The following is a 17,355-nucleotide window of genomic DNA, read 5'->3' as shown; positions in this document are numbered from 1 at the left end:
GCTGGCAGCCCCATTTAGTATAGTTTTTTTAAATCACTATTTTCCAACCCTGAGAGAAACTAAACTCAGTTTAAATAAGTCAGTTCTTTAAAGTTTAAACACGCAAAGAGAGAGAGAGAGGAGTAGTTTTTTGTAGATGAAAAAATAATCAAACAATATTTGCAGTGATGACAACTATTTATGATCAACACGCGCCTTACAGCACATCAAAACGCACTGGAAAGCGCTAAAAATTATAAATATTGTTTTTATGTAAGATCCTTTGTTAAAATTAGGAAAATATTTTTATTAACAGTAATATTTTGAAAATAAACTGAAATTGGAAAATAAATTTTCTTCTGATTTGATTGCTCTCAACTTATTTTTATCGAAGTTTTGACTATATGCTATCTAGTCCCAACCTTGACAGGCCTAACGGAGGACATATAATTGATGAAAAATATGTACTCACAAACGCGTTAAATTTTTCATAAGCTCTGACGTAAGACAAGACTTTGGTATTTCATCAGAATTATATTAAAAAGATATTAAAGTAAAACGCGCAAATCTTGCGCGTTTCTACAAAAATTGCTCTGACTGGCAAAAATTCGACATAAGCTGGCCACACCCGAATGATTTGTTCGCCTGATTTGTTATTGAAAATTTTCAATTACTTGTGTTATTGAAAAGCGCTAAATATAGCACGAAAAGCGCTAAATTGACAACGCTGAATATTTTTACATGGAAGGTTATAGATGGACTTGTGTTTGGCATACGTTTAATTGATTACGGGCGGAGCACAAGATAAGTTGTGTTTTAGGAATTGTTCGCTAAAGTCGCGTTCTTAAGTCTCTCAGTTTAAATATTTTATAATTTTTAACCAACGCAGGTGTAACTGCAAAACGTACGCTGTTGTTTTGTATAGAATTTTGTGTTGTTTTTTCTGTTCACGAAGAGAATCGACAGACAATTGACATCGCGTGAATTATAAATACTAAAATAAAAACAAATATTGTGCCATACACGTACATTTTAAATATACTTGTTTAATACCACAATAATTATTAAAAAAAATATATGTATATATCCAAACAAAAATTAATTAGGAAATAAAAGTAAATTTAAACGTGAAGAAATATACCCTAATAATCTAACTTGATTAAATATTTGTTTGAGAAGGTACGGAATACAATAATCCTATTATTCCTCAATTAGTGATATCTATAAATAAAATCCAAAACCCGGAAGTATTTTTGTGAAGTGAAAACGTTTTTAAAAAGGCAATTTCAGAACATCAAATAGGTACATACTGCTAACAAAATTCTACAACAATTCAAATACTTTGTACATTTATGATAACAATTGGAAATATGTATGTATGTGTACGTATGTATGTATGTATGAATGTATGAGTCGTAATGTACATGTATAGATGTTTCTATGCATCAGTGTTGCCAGAAAATAAAACTAAATATAATATCGTCCATAAAAATAACTGTGTTAATTCTGTTACGAAATAATTGAGGCTTTAAATGTTGAAACTTATTGTGCTTAAATCGAAAAACTACATACTACCTATATTAATTTATTCACGAAATAACCATGGAAGATTGGGCTCCATGTGTTATGAATATCGATTTAAGTTAGATACAAATTAGGTACATAGGCTTTTATATCAATTTTAAATAAAATTTAACTATTTGAAATAAAAAAATTTGAACAAAAGTATTAAAATGGCAGCGCTGTTATCACGATTGCTATATTTGGCGATTTATCGTAATTTTTACTATTTTAAGGGTCCAATTGATGATGTTTACCTTAAATTTGACGATTTATTTAAGGAGAAATTTTGTACTAATTTTCACTAGTTTTAACTAATACGTACTATATGAAAGTAAGTCCTTGAATTTATGAAATATATTAAGGACATTTTAATAAAATTAAAATTTATAATTCCCCTGAAGGAAACCTGGGGACAAGTGTCTTCAAGTCAACAGTTTTGTCCACTATTTTGGTGACATTGTCAACGAAGTGTATATATTTTTATATTTGCTTTTGATGAGAAAAAAACATTTAGTCAACAACAATTTGTAACTTTATGTGATTTAATTGTTTTTTAATAAAACGTCAAATGCTAACAAAATATGCAGTTTCATTTTCGACATCTACTTCAGGAAAGTTCCAAAAGTACTAGTGAGTCTCTGGTTCCAATGTCTACATATGGTCCCAATAGAAGTACCTAGTCAGTAGTAGTACTAATAGTAGTGGATTTACAATGTCTATAGTAAATAGCATTGTCTGGGTTATAATAAATCACTAGTACTGGTGACTGTGTCAGTAGTAAGTTCCACTATTGACATTTCCTGCTAGGTCTTAAAACAATAAATCCTTATTAAGTCCTATTTTTAAGTTCTATTATCAAGAAAAATATCTGAAAAAGAAGAAGATTTGTAAGAACTCATGCGAAAGTTTTAATAAAACGATTACATATGTATTTGGAGACAATTTTGACAATAATGTTTATCAAATTACATTCTTGGTACGAAAACCAAAGTCGAAGTCGATTGAAATTGGATTCCAGTTCCCGGATTTGGACATTTGTGTTCAAAGAATCGGAAATAGAGGAACCGAATTTTGTACAGAAACTTTTAAGTTTGAAGTGGTGTTAATGAAACCCAAATCATTTGTATTTCGCTTTGAAAGCGAAGTTGATAAAATGTCTTTATATTTTCATCATTAAAATGTTGTGTAAATAAAACGCAAAATGTATGTTATCTATGGAAAATAGTATCTTTTTAATTTTTTTTCCAAAATAATCTGGCAACTATGACTGTTATATTTGTATGTATGGATCTGTTAAGAAGGAGAGCGAGATAGTCAGTGATAGAGAATATGAAAGAGCGAAAGAAGTAAAAATACTGAGAAAAAGCAGTTTAGGATGGATTATGTATTTTAATCATCTTTAGATTGTTATTAGTACCCAGCAGTTAAGCAAGTAGTCAATGTATCCCTTAAAGACAGTAATTGTCACAAATGTCTTAACACTTGGCTGACTCCAATTTATATATTTTGGTCATTTGACACGTGTGTGCACTTTGTAGTGCAGAGAGAAGACAATTGGTTACTTTATACATCCCAATTAATCTAGCGTGTAGACAATTGACACTTAAGTGTCTCTAAGTAATCTGGAGTGTAGACACTTTAAACGTTTTGTGAGTAATTCGTAAAAACTGGTTTTATACAAATTGTGTTGATATAATTCTCATACAGTTTATTTTTATTTTTGATTAAGTATCTGGTCACTTCAAACTTTTTTTGTACTGCACTTTATTTTACCCACCAGAAGCGTTGACTACTTTCGATCATCTATCAGATAGTCACATTGTAATCAAATGGGACAATTGACCCCCTGCTTAGGACATGCACGTGTTAAAATAACTAGTCAAGTAGCTGATCAAGTAACCAAAACTAGTAAGGTAACTGACGCTATGTAACCAGTATGTGACTCCAATGCATTGCCTACTTTGGACCAGCTATTAGACAGTCCCATTGTAATCAAAAAGAGACAATTGACCCCCTGCCTAGGACATGCCCGTGTTAAACTGACTAGTCATGTGGCTATTGAAGTAACTAGCTCCCAAATGATCGGTAAACTCACTAATTCGGTACTGTCTCCTAGAACTGCTGGGTAACGAGATAGTACTTATACATATATTTATTTCTACTCGACTAATTCATTCACTTGTAGTATCTATTAGTTTGTTTGGGTTGCCTTCAGAACATTCGTACGTATCTACTGTAATCACTAAACGGCGATGACCTTTAACATCATTAATGTGTGTGTGTGTGTCTGTTTTTGTTGACTGAGTGTTTAAAGTAGCTACAAGTCAATCGGCCGCCTTTCCGATTGACAACTACGGTTGTGCCCATTGATAGGAAACACCAAGATTGTATACATACAGTTGCGAAAACGGAAATAGCACTACAAACGGAATAGCATTTTAAAAATGTTGAAATGGGAATTTCGTTTATCTTTTAAATAATCAGACTAGACTGTTTGTTCATTGTTTACGAGTAAATATTTATCAACATTGAAATACGAAATAGCGATGGATTATATTGTACAATTATTGTACAATATTTTTTATTTTTTAAACTTTATTGAATAATTCAAATATTTTTACTTTAATATACTAATTACACTATGCGACAAATAGTAGGGTCAGTGATCGGCGGGGGTTCTGGGCAATGGGAAATGTTAAATTGGTAAAAAAAATTATACGTGTCCCGGCGTTTCGCTGTGTCAATTAAAAGCATTTAATACTATATTCAGAGAAAAAATATAGTTGTACATGTTTATCATAACCATTTCATAATTTTTACAAGTTTTTTTTATAATTTTGAAAATATTATGGTTACTGCAATTATGTATATGATTGCGGTAATCATAATATATTTAATTTACCATTCATATAATTGTAGCAATCACGTAGAAATTTATAACCGGTTATGGCCAACAAGGCTAGCTTGTTGAAAATAAATAAATAAAAAAAATAAAAATATATGATTGAAGTAATTAAGTATATGTTTGTGGCAACCTTTTTATGTTGTATTACTTCACCATGTTGAGTTCAACATATTATGATATAATGATTCATCAAAAACATGATTGCCATAAACATATATTTATTTACTATAATCATATATGTATATAATTGCTACAATTATATGAATGGTAACTTAAACATATTATGATTATCGCAATCATATACATAATTACAGTAACCATAATAATGTTATAGAACTTGTACAACTATATTTTTTCTTTGGGTATAGTATTAAATGATTTTAATTTAGTTTTGTAAGATAACTAACGAAAAAAATTATGAAAAACTGATTTTCCCGAGTTCGACTCAATGAAAACCAAAAATATCACTTTTCTTTACCGTCTATGTTGTAGCCGACGTTGAGATCAACAACTTTACTGAACATAACTTTGCGATATTCGGACATTTAGATGGTCAAAATGCATGAAAAAGGCAAACAAATTAAAAATATTCCTATACGATGCATACTAATTTCAAATCGATACATCTCGATTACTAGACCTGACCCAGCGAAATGCCGGGACACGTGTAACTTTTTTTTACCGATCTAACATTTCCAGGTTGGCAGAACCCCCGCCGATCACTGACCCTACTATTTGTCAAATAGTGTTATTTAAGCTAAGGTCTTTTTTATAAAAATATTTGGAAATAACAAAACCTAATTTTTTCTTGAAGATACTACATACATATTGATGTAGCGAAATATCGAAATAAAAATTAAAATATTTTTATAAAAAAGACCATAAGCTTAAATAATTAGTATATTTAAGTGAAATAAAAAGGTCAAATAAAGTAAAATAACTAGGTATCATATATTTTTAGTAATTAATTTCACATTTGGTTAAATATTATGAATTTATTGTATATTTATATATAATCTTGTTTTACTTAGTCGCGCAAAACAGTTAAGAAAAGAGGGAAAATCTTATTCAGATATGCGATATGACTATGAAGACATCTAGATGCAAACTTGGTAGGCCGAAGTTCAAGTATATAGTTAAAAAATACATAGTGGTACACGTTCGGGGTTTCGCTAGATGCCGACTCGTCTACAAGCAAATGGCGTAATATTATGTGAACTGACTGGTCTTAACATGTTTTATTTTGAAGTTCAGGCTGCAGGCAATATATTCTAAGACTACCACCCTCTTCTGGTTCTCAAACATAAATAATACACTGGGAAAACAGTTAAAATATTTTATATTTAAAATATTAGTGGTACTGCTATTGTCGTGTTCGCAACTGTATGTATGTATTTATTTATTTATTCTTGTATAAATACCCGGCAGTTTTAAAAGTAGTGAATGTATCGCTTAGAGACAGTAATTGTCTGATAACTAGCAGTATCCAATTTATATATTTTGGTTAGTTTGACACGTATCTGCTCTTTACATTACTTACAAGTACTTACATTCCAGGTAATCTAACATCAAGTTAATTGACATTTTTGTTAGTAATATAATATACACTTCTTTAAAAAAAAATTAAGAAGTCATGATTCTTTTTTGACTTCACCATTTCTAGTTGAAATTGAGAAAATCAAATTCATATTGGGAAATTACAAATAGAAATTTATAAAAGCAAACATATATTTGAGAAAATACAAAATGAAGATGTTATCGTCCCCTTAATAAAACAATAGTGTATATTTTTTTTGCCATTTCGAAATAATTGAGTTTAAAATTTTTATGTTAGTTAGATGTCTACGAACTCCAATTTTATTCATACAATTTTAAGGACAATATCTTTGCCTTTGAGTAGTTTCAATCTTATGGGCAATTATGTCTACATATGTATATAATTTTAGACAATTTTAAAAAAATTTTCAATTTTCAAATCTCGATATTTTTGAAATGTAAAGGGTTTCCGATGAAAAAGTCATTGATTTGAGAAACTGGCTATTCTGAATTTCAATTTGTATTAATTTGCTCTTGTTCAGTATTGAATTGGATTTCTAATCATCAATTAGTATTTTCTCAACATAACTTTGGATTTTCTCAATTTCAACTTGAAATTATGTATGTAGCATAAATTGTGATAATAGCTTTAACGGCTCAGTGCCAACAAGCGCGAAACACAAGTTACATTTTATTTCAATAATTTCTTGAAATATTTCAGGTGTCTCATCAACAGACATAATACAATTATTACAAAGTTAATAAATTTGCCACATATCTAGTATAGGATCATGTACTGTCAGATTATTAATATAGAGAAAAAGATATTATAAATCAGATAAATAACTAGTGGTCAACCTAAATGATAGGTAAAATTACTAGTTCGCGACAGCCACCCAGAACTGCAGAGTAATGTGTTATGCTAAACATTTATTCATACATACATACATATTTATATACATATGCATGTATGTATGCATATGTACATAATATATGTTTTTATATAATATAATATACATAATATGTATGTATGTATGTATTCATAAAAAATTGTTTCACTTGTTTTTAACCAGTTAAAAACAATGAAACATTTCAAAAGTTTATTCGCCAAAGACAGCAAAGTTTTAATTAAAATTTAAGATGTGAAGAGTAGTTAGTAGTCTTGTTTATTGCACCGTTAAAAACTAGTCAAAACAAAACTAGATTAGCAAGGTTGTTTCTTTGTTTTAAATAAATGGCAAACAAAATATGAGATCCGACGTTTGAATATAATTTGTTTGTCCAGACCGAAAATGTTCTTAATATGAATTTCAATAGGAATAATTAATTGATTATCCACAAAATTAATTAATTAATATCGTTAGTTTGCAAGTACATACATATATTAAGAAGAAAAATTCAGCTTTGAGTGATGCTGTTTTATGTGTTTGAAATCATTTAAATTGTTTAACTGAGTCGTTATAACCTTTACAGTTATACATTCTGTAGTACAGTGTAATTAATGCTAAAAAATATCGTTCGTGTCATCCATATAAATATTTTATGGATCAAGTATTGGTTTGTTTGTGACGCAATCACGCATAAACCGATCTGAACAGATCCAAATTAAATTTTCAACTTAGAACCATCATAGCTTGTAAGGAACTATAGACTACATACTTTTTTCAAGTTCAGACTATAATATTGTAGGACAAAGAGGGAAAATACGGACATAATTATAATCAACGGTTTACCTGAAACCATTCTAAACCATCCATAGACCAATGAAATTTGGCACTTATAGTTCTCCCTTTTAGACAACCTTGATTTTGACCAATTTCAATTAGTGCCTTGAGTGTTTCTAATGATTTATGAATCATTAAAAAGATCGCGTTTCAGCTCATGACAACCTTTGATACAATTTTTATAGAGTAAACTGAGCGCATTTAAAAACTGTTAAAATTTGGTTTGAACATTTTGGTCAATGACTCATCGGCTAAATATAAACTGTATTTTGTTTACAGGTGTTTCATTTCTATATGAACACCTGTAATCTTATTTGTTTCGCTTACTTTCTTAAGATATTTTAACAGATGGAACCAACAACACTTGGTATTAATTTTCCCTAAGTAAGCTCTTTAAGATTTTGTTCACTTGAGGTGGGAGGTTGGTTATTTTCATAAAATTTAAAACAACAAAAAAAACTTTTATGATTTTAAAAACATAGGAAAAAACCATAACGCAAGGCTCCAGCCTCACTATAACCAAGGCGTATTTAACCATGTGGCAGCGTAACGCCAGCTGACTGTTTTTTGCTCTACTCATGTTTACCTTCTGAAAAGTCAAAAACTTGTTTAAAAAATTTTTTAAATTTGTTATAAGAGTAAAAAGATTATATTATAGTTAAGAAATTATTTTTTTGTCACCGCTTTATGTGCGTAACATATTTTAAAGTGCCAAAAAAAACTATTTCATTTTAAAAAGTGTGTTTTTGTGAATTTTGTTTTTGACAGTTTAGAAGGTAAAAGTGACTGTTGTTCTTGTATGTTGTAATTGTTGTAGTTACGCTGAGACCTGGTTAATACATCTTGACTATAACTAATTTTTAACGTATTACTTAGTTATATGAACATTATATTAATAAAATAGTGGGCAGGTCTAAATACCTGCCACGAACAATTTAGCAAGTAGGGGCAGAATGTTATTTGTTAACATAATAGAGGTAATGGCAAAATGTTCTCAGGATACTACAGGATTCAAAAGTTATAGCCTGTATAGGAGTATTGCTGTAAAATTGTAATGAATTTTAAAAATATATATACGTATGGGGGATTTCACGTCAAGTGAACCAACTTTTGAAACCGATGTCTTCCGATCGGAATGAAATTTGCACCAAGGTTACTCTTATTGGATAGTAATTTAGACACAATTTTTCAACAACACCAGAGATGTTACATTTATTTTGGCCACTGTTTTTTTTTTCATAAATACTTATTACCTATTGTTCTTAGAAAAATTTGTCCCAAAAAGTTTAGATATCTTCAATCTTTCGAAAAAAATTAAATTTTGACTTTTTTTTTGCAAAATCAATACTCTAGCTTCATATAAAAACTAATGATTCGATCCAAAATTCTGAAAACCCGCATAAATTTAGATTTTAATTAAAAAATCAGAACAAAATCGCATAAAAAAATCAACAAAAATATATTTATTTAATTTACTTAAACAATAAAAACAAAATTAAAAAAAAAAATAAACAAAACTATAAAATTAATTCATTATTATAGATAAAGTGAAAATGATACAAAAAAAAATGAGCTAACACATTTTTTAAGGAAATTCTGTAAATATGTATGTTTAATCTGAATCGCTGAATAATTGTCTGCATGGTTTTGGAATTGGTTCAACGTCACTTTCATCATTAGATGATATATTGTCATCATATGGTAAAATATAATTTTCATCACCAGAATTAATCTAGTGAAAAGGGGACGAAATCAAAGAATTTTTAGGAGGAGCTTCAATTGCTTCTTTTCTTGCAAAATAATTTGTCATTAAACATTGCGATTTTGAATTTTTAAGTTGCTTATGCAACTCTTGATATCCGGAAAACGGATGAGTCAGTCCGATTTTGTAAAAAACAAACAAACAAATAACCATTATATCAGTGATGCAAACATGGTTTAATTTAAAAATGGTAAAAAAAAAATTTTAAAAAAACATCTAAAATTTCAAAATCTTTTAAAATTCAAAAAAAAATTAATTTAAAAATTGTTACAGTGGGTAGATATGACCACTGCACATCGATTTCTTGCAGAAAGTGAAATTTTAAAAATTTTGAGTTGACGCTCTTTAGGAGGAAGGAACCAGTGCGATATGTATGTACAGTCAGAGACTAAAGTTTAAATACACCTCAAAAATATTTAAACTTTTATCGTATTTTTAAGAATTACCGTTATGTTTGTAATGAAGTCTATTTTTTGTTATTGTATTTTGTTATTTATGAAACTAAATAAAACTGTATACTTTAAGTTTTCCTTAAACGTTTACTTTTCTTTAAACAATCAATATTTGAGGTGTCTCTGACTGTATGTTTCATAATTAACAAAATTGTAGTACAATCAATGGGCACAAACAAAGTAAATTAATAAAGTAGCGACAGTACTACAACAAATACAACATTTACAAAAACCACAAGCAATTTTGTTTTTGGTTTAAGGTCTGAGCTGTCAAAGTTGCCTGTTGTTGTTTTTGCTTTTGGGCTTGTTGTATTTTTCGCCACAACAACCACAAGTGAATTGACAGTTCAGACCAAAGTAAAAAAAATAGTCAGCTGTTCTACTGAGTCTACTTTATTAATTTACTTTGGGCACAAATAATACTTAAATCCATAGAATAAAAACATAGAACGGAAGGAGAGAGTAATATATATTGAAAAATTACTCTCTTTTCACACATACGGGTGATACAATACAAATACATGCAATACATTCTCATGAATTAGGTTTTTGACAACAGACTTAGGTTTTTGGCTTTCAGTTACCTATCTAGTTATTGTCTATGCTTAAATCGTTATAGAATTTGTTCGTAATCGGTTAATTCAATTAACCTCCAGGAACACGAAGTCTGATTATGTGTAAACTAATAGTTATACTGACAGTGTTAATGGGGGTAAGAGATACAAAATTATTCGTTTTTAAAAGCTTGACATTTAAAAAATGTTTTTTTAACATAATATTATGTCAATTCAGTGATGTTAACCGTACGGTAATTACCGTATTGTACGGTAATTTAGACCTCTGTACGGTAGGCAGGTAATTTCTACATTTGTACGGTAATTTTAAAAGGTTTAAATTTTTAAAAATTATATCCCAAACGTTATATTTCTATAATGTGTCTACATATAATGTACATATTTCTCATTAAAATAATCATAAAACTTTGAGGATGATGATAACCAACTACCACTAGACAAAATATATCTAGGCGGTAAAGTAATCGCAAGTCTTTCAAGTATGGATATTTCAACATACAAATTAGTATTAAAAACTGATCGTCATAAATCCCCAATTGTTCGATACCAACATTTCTATAATTCCTTTAGTTTTACATTTCCCAGAAGCTGTTGAAATGGATGAATTTAAATAAAAAGATACGGAATTTATATTATAAGGCAAATAAATGATTTTGATAAAAATGGCATTCCGCTGTTTTACAAACATGGTCCTATATTTAAAATCCACTATCTTTGATATTCACGAAAATTACTTTTTGATAGTAAAATTTTCAGTAAAACAGTACTCATCTATGGTGTGAATTTCTTACAACCATATTGTCTTTTGCTGTTTTATTTGCATTTTTGTTATTTCTCTATGTTATACAATTATTTTTTTCCGAATGCAAAAGCCTCTATCTTTTCAAATAATTTTTTGGAATAATTTCTTCTTGCAATTCATGTTTTCTTACTAATTTTTGAATGCTGAACATGAATTTTACATTTTTCAATCATTTACAAAAATTAATTACCATGAAAAAATTTTAACATTATGTTTTTGGAAAATATAATTTCCATGGCATAAAAATAAATGGTTAAAGTTAGAGTTTGCTTAAAAAAGTGTCTACTTTTAAAGTTTTTTTTATCTTATGTTGTATTATGAGCCGTTTCTTAAATAAATTACGTTAAAAACTGACGATGGCATAAATGAAATCTAAATAATTTAATTCTATTAAAATGCAAAATCCTTTATCTTTTCATTTTAATATACACATTGAATATTTTGAGAAGAAATAGAGGGATTTTCATACCGAATTTTAATAACTCAAGTAATACGCGAAAAAAAGTTTTTTGGCTTTCCTGAAAAGTTGTTTTTTAAGATAGAGAGTTTTGGATATAGGCCCTCGATATATTGAATTATAAAAATAAACCTGTTTCAATAAGAAAATATTATTATTTTTGTACTAAACTTTGGATACGGTAATTTTACATAAAAAACGGTAATTTTTTTAAGGCTGTACGGTAATCGAAATTAAAAAGTTAACATCACTGTGTCAATTACATACGGTAAAGGGTACAAATAATTCCATATGTGGCTTAGAGAGAGAGAGGTCTGTCCGTCTCTTACTGTTTGACTTTAATAATATGCATTTGGAATATTGATTCATGCGGAGAGACTGGCGTATGGTTAGTCGGTTCGATGGACAGATGGTCTTGCACAAGGTTATAATCACAATGCTAGAAACGATTTGGTTTTTCTTTGGCAATTGCTGTTGTGGTAAATGAATGTGAGTGAGAGTGTGCTTAAAGGTTTATATATAATGTTTGAATAAACATACTATACACCATTCACTGTTAACAAATCGTACTATTTCGAAAACCACTGTCATACAGTGATGAGATTGGCAAAATGTTATTTAGTGCCAAAACGTTGTTAAAAATGTGCCAAGATTGGTGTAATAGTGCCAATATATTAAATCGGTTTATTTGGATTTTATCACTCGGTTAACCGGTTTTTAAAATTTAGCGCTAATATTAATAAATTTCATATTTTAGTGTATTTTTTATTTACTTATATTGATTGTTATAAATGTTATGCTGATGTAGAGCTCTATCGATACAAATTTGTAAGCATTACAATAATTTTAAGTAGTAGAGGATGATGAATTTACTTACAAACTGTTCTAGAATCAATTACGCATAATGAAACTGTCAAAAATTGCTCGCGCTCTGATGTACTGAAATTCCGTATACATATTTCAAATTTATGCTAAATCTTACTAATGATACATTCAAAACTTACTGATGATATAACCTAACGTTAAATTGAATGTGATGTTTCATTTAAGTTTTTAAAGCGAATCTAAAATAATAAAAATTGCAAGATTAATCTTTTATGCATTTAAAAGTTTTCATTTATATAATTTATTAAATACATATGTATGTATGAGTTATGTAAATATAGGTAGAGTGAATGATATTTTGGATGTAACTATTATTTTTGATTTAAGGCGCAGAATTGGCAAAACCACAAAAACCCAAATATAAAAAAAACATATCGAGTGTTTATATTCAAATAGTGCAAAATCAATATTTTACAGGAGAGCGAAAAAACTGTGTTTTTTTTTCGTTAACTCTAAGAGTAATAACTAAAGATTATTTTATAATGTTATTTAAAAACGACGTCTAAATCCTACATACATATGTTAAGTTTTTAATAATTCCTCATATTCGTGCTTATATGTTAAATAGTACTTTTTACAAGTTGCAGTTTTTTCGATTCTAACAGTGAAATAAGCAGATAGCACTATTTGAACAAAAATAAAAATGAGTTTACATTAAACTTTGTGGTTTTTATGTAAGTAATAGGGCTCATACACAACACCATCATTGATGTGCCATCAAGTGGTTGTTCAATTAAGTTGGACACACACACTACACCAGCATGCTGTTACAAAATTAATTTTATTACAAAAATTGTGTGAAAAGGTTGTAATGAATAATAAAACAAAGGAAAGCTAGGTTTTATTTAACTTTTATGAGCTAATTTTACAAAACTCTATTCAATCATACTGGTACAATCAAAAAAAATCAAACTATTTTTGATAATGCAGCAGCAGCTGGTACAATCACACCACAATCTCATACACGGCCAATCAGCTGGCACAATCACTTGATTGACATTCATTTTTTTTGTTTGAAGCACATCAACAATCTGTTTAAACTATCATAATATTAGGACAATATGACAATATGACTTAATAGCAGACCGTTTGAATACCTCAATTGTTTTGTTATAGTAATCACTTTACAATAATGTGAGGAATACTGACAGTTAAATACTGGCAATTAAAAAAACCGTTATTAAAATGTTTCATGCTAAACGCGCTACTTGAGTTGTCGTCACTGTATGTATGATAAAAACAATAATTGATAAGTCTCAAAATAAAGCAACTAACCAGCGTTCTTAATGTGGAAATTTTTTAAAGATTTGAAAGGTAACCAGACCAGTTTATAAAAAGCGTTTTGTTTAGAAAATGCAATAATACCGACAATAACAAACATACATACAAACAAACAAAATTAAACTGACAAAATTCGTTTTGAGTTGAGAAAACTTGTTTTTTCTAAAAACTATTTTTTCACCAAACATTTGTCCTTTATGTTAAAGTATTTGGCACAGTCGAATATATCACTATTAATTGTTAAGGATATTTCCTTCGAAATAATGCTTTTTGGTGCAATAAAAAATTTATTTTTGTATTATTTGCAACAAGGACTCATTCAAATCTCATGTTGTATTTTTATCTTATTTATTATTAAGAAACATTTTTGACTGTGCTATTGGCAAAGGATTATGCGAAAATTTATGTACATTATGGTGGCCCCGTTTGTATGGAGAAAAAATAAGGTATCGATGTTTCCGCCTAAAACTAAAATTTGATTCATTCTATGACTACGTTTTGAAATTGTTTCGTCCTGGGGTCAATATTTGGCGAGCTGGACCAAAGGATAAAAAGGTCCTTTTTGAGGTTTTTTAAATTGTGTCCATATTTCTTCCAAAGGAAGTATATGTAAATTTGGTATCATATGAAAGGTCTTTGAGAGACTCATTCAATTGGTTATTAGAAATTTTAAAAAAAATTTAATTTAAAAATTTTCGACAAAATTTAATTTCTTTTTTTTTAATTTTTTCAAACGAGAAAAATTTAAAATTTTAAAAAACGAGAAAAACCATTTCGGTGAAATTACATTTGAATAAATTCTATTTGAATAAATTCTATGAAAAAATAAAAAAAAAATAAAATTTTGTCGAAAATTTTTAAATTAAAATTTTTTTTTAAATTTCTAATAACCAATTGAATGCGTCTCTCAAAGACCTTTCTTCATATGATACCAAATTTACATATACTTCCATTGGAAGAAATATGGAAAAAATGTAAAAAAGGACCTTTATATCCTTTGATCCAGCTCGCCAAATATTGATCCCAGGACGAAACAATTTCAAAACGTAGTCTTAGAATGAATCAAATTTTAATTTTAGTCGGGAACATCCGCAACTTTAATTTTGGAGCCACCCTACATATACATACATATATGGCTTTTATACATATTATGTATATGTATGTTAAAAGTTAAATGTTTATTGGCAATGTGATAAATACTCACCCATACATTATGTTCTTTTAAAGTTAAGGATCGACGTACAGCAATATTCATCTATAGTATTTCCTTTCATAGCATAGCTCGAAAACAATTTTTTAATATAATTTTTTATTATTATTTCTAGACTGATGTATATCGGCTTATACTCGTATACATATGATATAGTCCATTGTACAAGGTAGTTTATAGGAAGCAATGAACCCAAAAAATGGGTTGTTTTGGCAGTTAACACTGATATTAGTGGCCACATGTGCACGGCTGGGTAGTAGTCGAGAATCGCAGCTTAGAGTGGGAAAAGCTTTAAACGTATTTGTGCGATTTGGTTATTTGGGAATATCGATGCGTGTTATTCCGACCAATGATACCAATGAAGATGTCAGATGGCTGTTTAAAGAACCTACCCGGAATATATACAAAGTGCGTACATTTTGAAATGAATTAAATAAACGTACAACGGGAGGAGGAGGAGGAGGAGGATGATAATGTTTTCATTATTTATTTAATTGCAGGATTTGAGTCATTTGGGTGAGAGTCAAGAACAGAATACGCCAGGTGTATTTCATGGCGATTTTCATATGGAATTTTGTGACAACCGCCGACAACTGTACCAAGCTTACTTTCGTGACTTCACTATAGAGCGATTAGACAGACCTTGGGAAGCGTTCACAGGCGGCTGGTTTCCAGATAATGCAGCCAAGAAACTTGGCATTAATACATCCTTTATACAGGGCGATTACTCGTACGTTCTTGTGCGTGTTGTACGATTTCGAGAGACTGGCAAATTCAAGTCAGAATTACCCCAAAATTTGACACTTGAAAACGATGTGCGAGAGAGAATGAACGAAATTGTAACAGGAAACGTTACAACGGCTGTAAAATTTTTCGAAAATGTGGGAACACATTACATCAACTCATATACAACTGGAAACTCCTTATATCAAGTAAATATAATTGTGGATTATCGAAAAATACTTACTATATACTACTTACGTATATTTAAAATATTCTATGTTTTCAGGTATTCGTTTACAATCGTAAAAACTATCAAATGATTAAGGAACGAATAAAGACCAAAGGCATCAATGCTCTATCAAAACAAGATCTCTATCACTTGTTTGCACCCTGGGTTGCCGAACACTTGGGCCAAATAAGATCAGCTAGTGCCAACATTACCGTTGAAAGATGGGCTCGCCGAAAACTTCAATATGAGTACTTACTGGTCAAATATGTTACGCTACTTAAACTACATGGCAATGGCACTTTGCTTCGAACTCTAGATAGTCTTTTAGGAAACGATGCCATACTACAGTTAGATCTAAAATCACTCAATGTTATATTTCGAAATGAACCAGAAAAACAAAATTGGTTCCATGAAGTGTTAGACAATCATATGAAGCTTTGGGAAGCGAATATGCCCCAAAACTAATGTCTCACCGACATACAAGTTCCTAATGCATGGACGTTAACAGATGAAACAGGAAACAAAGGTAACGATCACCTAACAAAGGTAATGATCATTCAACTACTTACTACCTTTAGGACATCTAGTTAACCATATAAATATCTATTGATGTCGTTTATTCGGTTGGTTCACACGTTCACTTTACTTTAAGTTTATTAAATAAGATCATTTAACATATTGATGCCTGTGATACTTTTTTTAGTGCATAATTTTTATTACATTGATTATTATACTATGACACCAAACTAAAAATTAAATCAACAATTTATCGTTAAACAAATATGAATGTATGTAGTATGTATATAATAAAGTTGTACGAATGATAGCATAATAATTATAATTACAATATTTTATAATTAACCATAAGAGAAATAAGTTTACGCACACAGTGATGAAATTGAAATTAAATTTAAAAAAACGATATTTTACTTTCTTATTTCAAATAGATCAGATAACCACCTGTTTTTAATACCATTATTTTGGTATTTGTATGAACAATTTTAATAGAAATACAATAATAGATAAATAAGTTTTGTAAATTTAAATAAGAGTTTTATTTTATTTATACAATTACTTACAGTGGTGGCCAGGAATTTAAGACAAACTAAAAATACACAATATTTTCTATAGAAAAACACAGTTATACACAATAGTTTCTAAAGAAAATACTGTTATACACAATATTTTCTATATAAAATACTGTTATACACAATATGAATTAGCTTCTGCAAAACTTACGGACTTTCCAGCAAACGGAAATCCAAGTTATAT

At 29.2% G+C, this 17,355-nt stretch overlaps 1 protein-coding gene across 2 annotated transcripts; it reads left to right on the top strand.

Moving 5' to 3' along the window:
* Positions 1 to 759: 759 nt before the first annotated feature.
* On the top strand, positions 760 to 17,132 carry tsl (torso-like). 2 transcript variants are annotated; one of them, XM_065498237.1, is made up of 4 exons: positions 760 to 1,158; positions 15,247 to 15,539; positions 15,632 to 16,063; positions 16,141 to 17,132. In XM_065498237.1, exons 2-4 carry the CDS (start codon positions 15,318 to 15,320, stop codon positions 16,546 to 16,548), a joined length of 1,062 nt encoding a protein of 353 aa, XP_065354309.1. In that variant the 5' UTR covers positions 760 to 1,158; positions 15,247 to 15,317; the 3' UTR covers positions 16,549 to 17,132. The 2 variants fall into 2 exon arrangements, with proteins under 2 accessions (XP_065354309.1, XP_065354310.1); XM_065498238.1 differs by having other exon boundaries at positions 1,138 to 1,234.
* Positions 17,133 to 17,355: the final 223 nt, after the last annotated feature.

The sequence above is a fragment of the Calliphora vicina genome, chromosome 1 (genome assembly GCF_958450345.1).
Source record: "Calliphora vicina chromosome 1, idCalVici1.1, whole genome shotgun sequence".
In the NCBI taxonomy this organism is placed as follows: Eukaryota; Metazoa; Arthropoda; class Insecta; order Diptera; family Calliphoridae; genus Calliphora; species Calliphora vicina.
The sequence above is the reverse complement of the archived record's forward strand: the minus strand, read 5'-3'. Positions and strand labels throughout refer to the sequence as shown.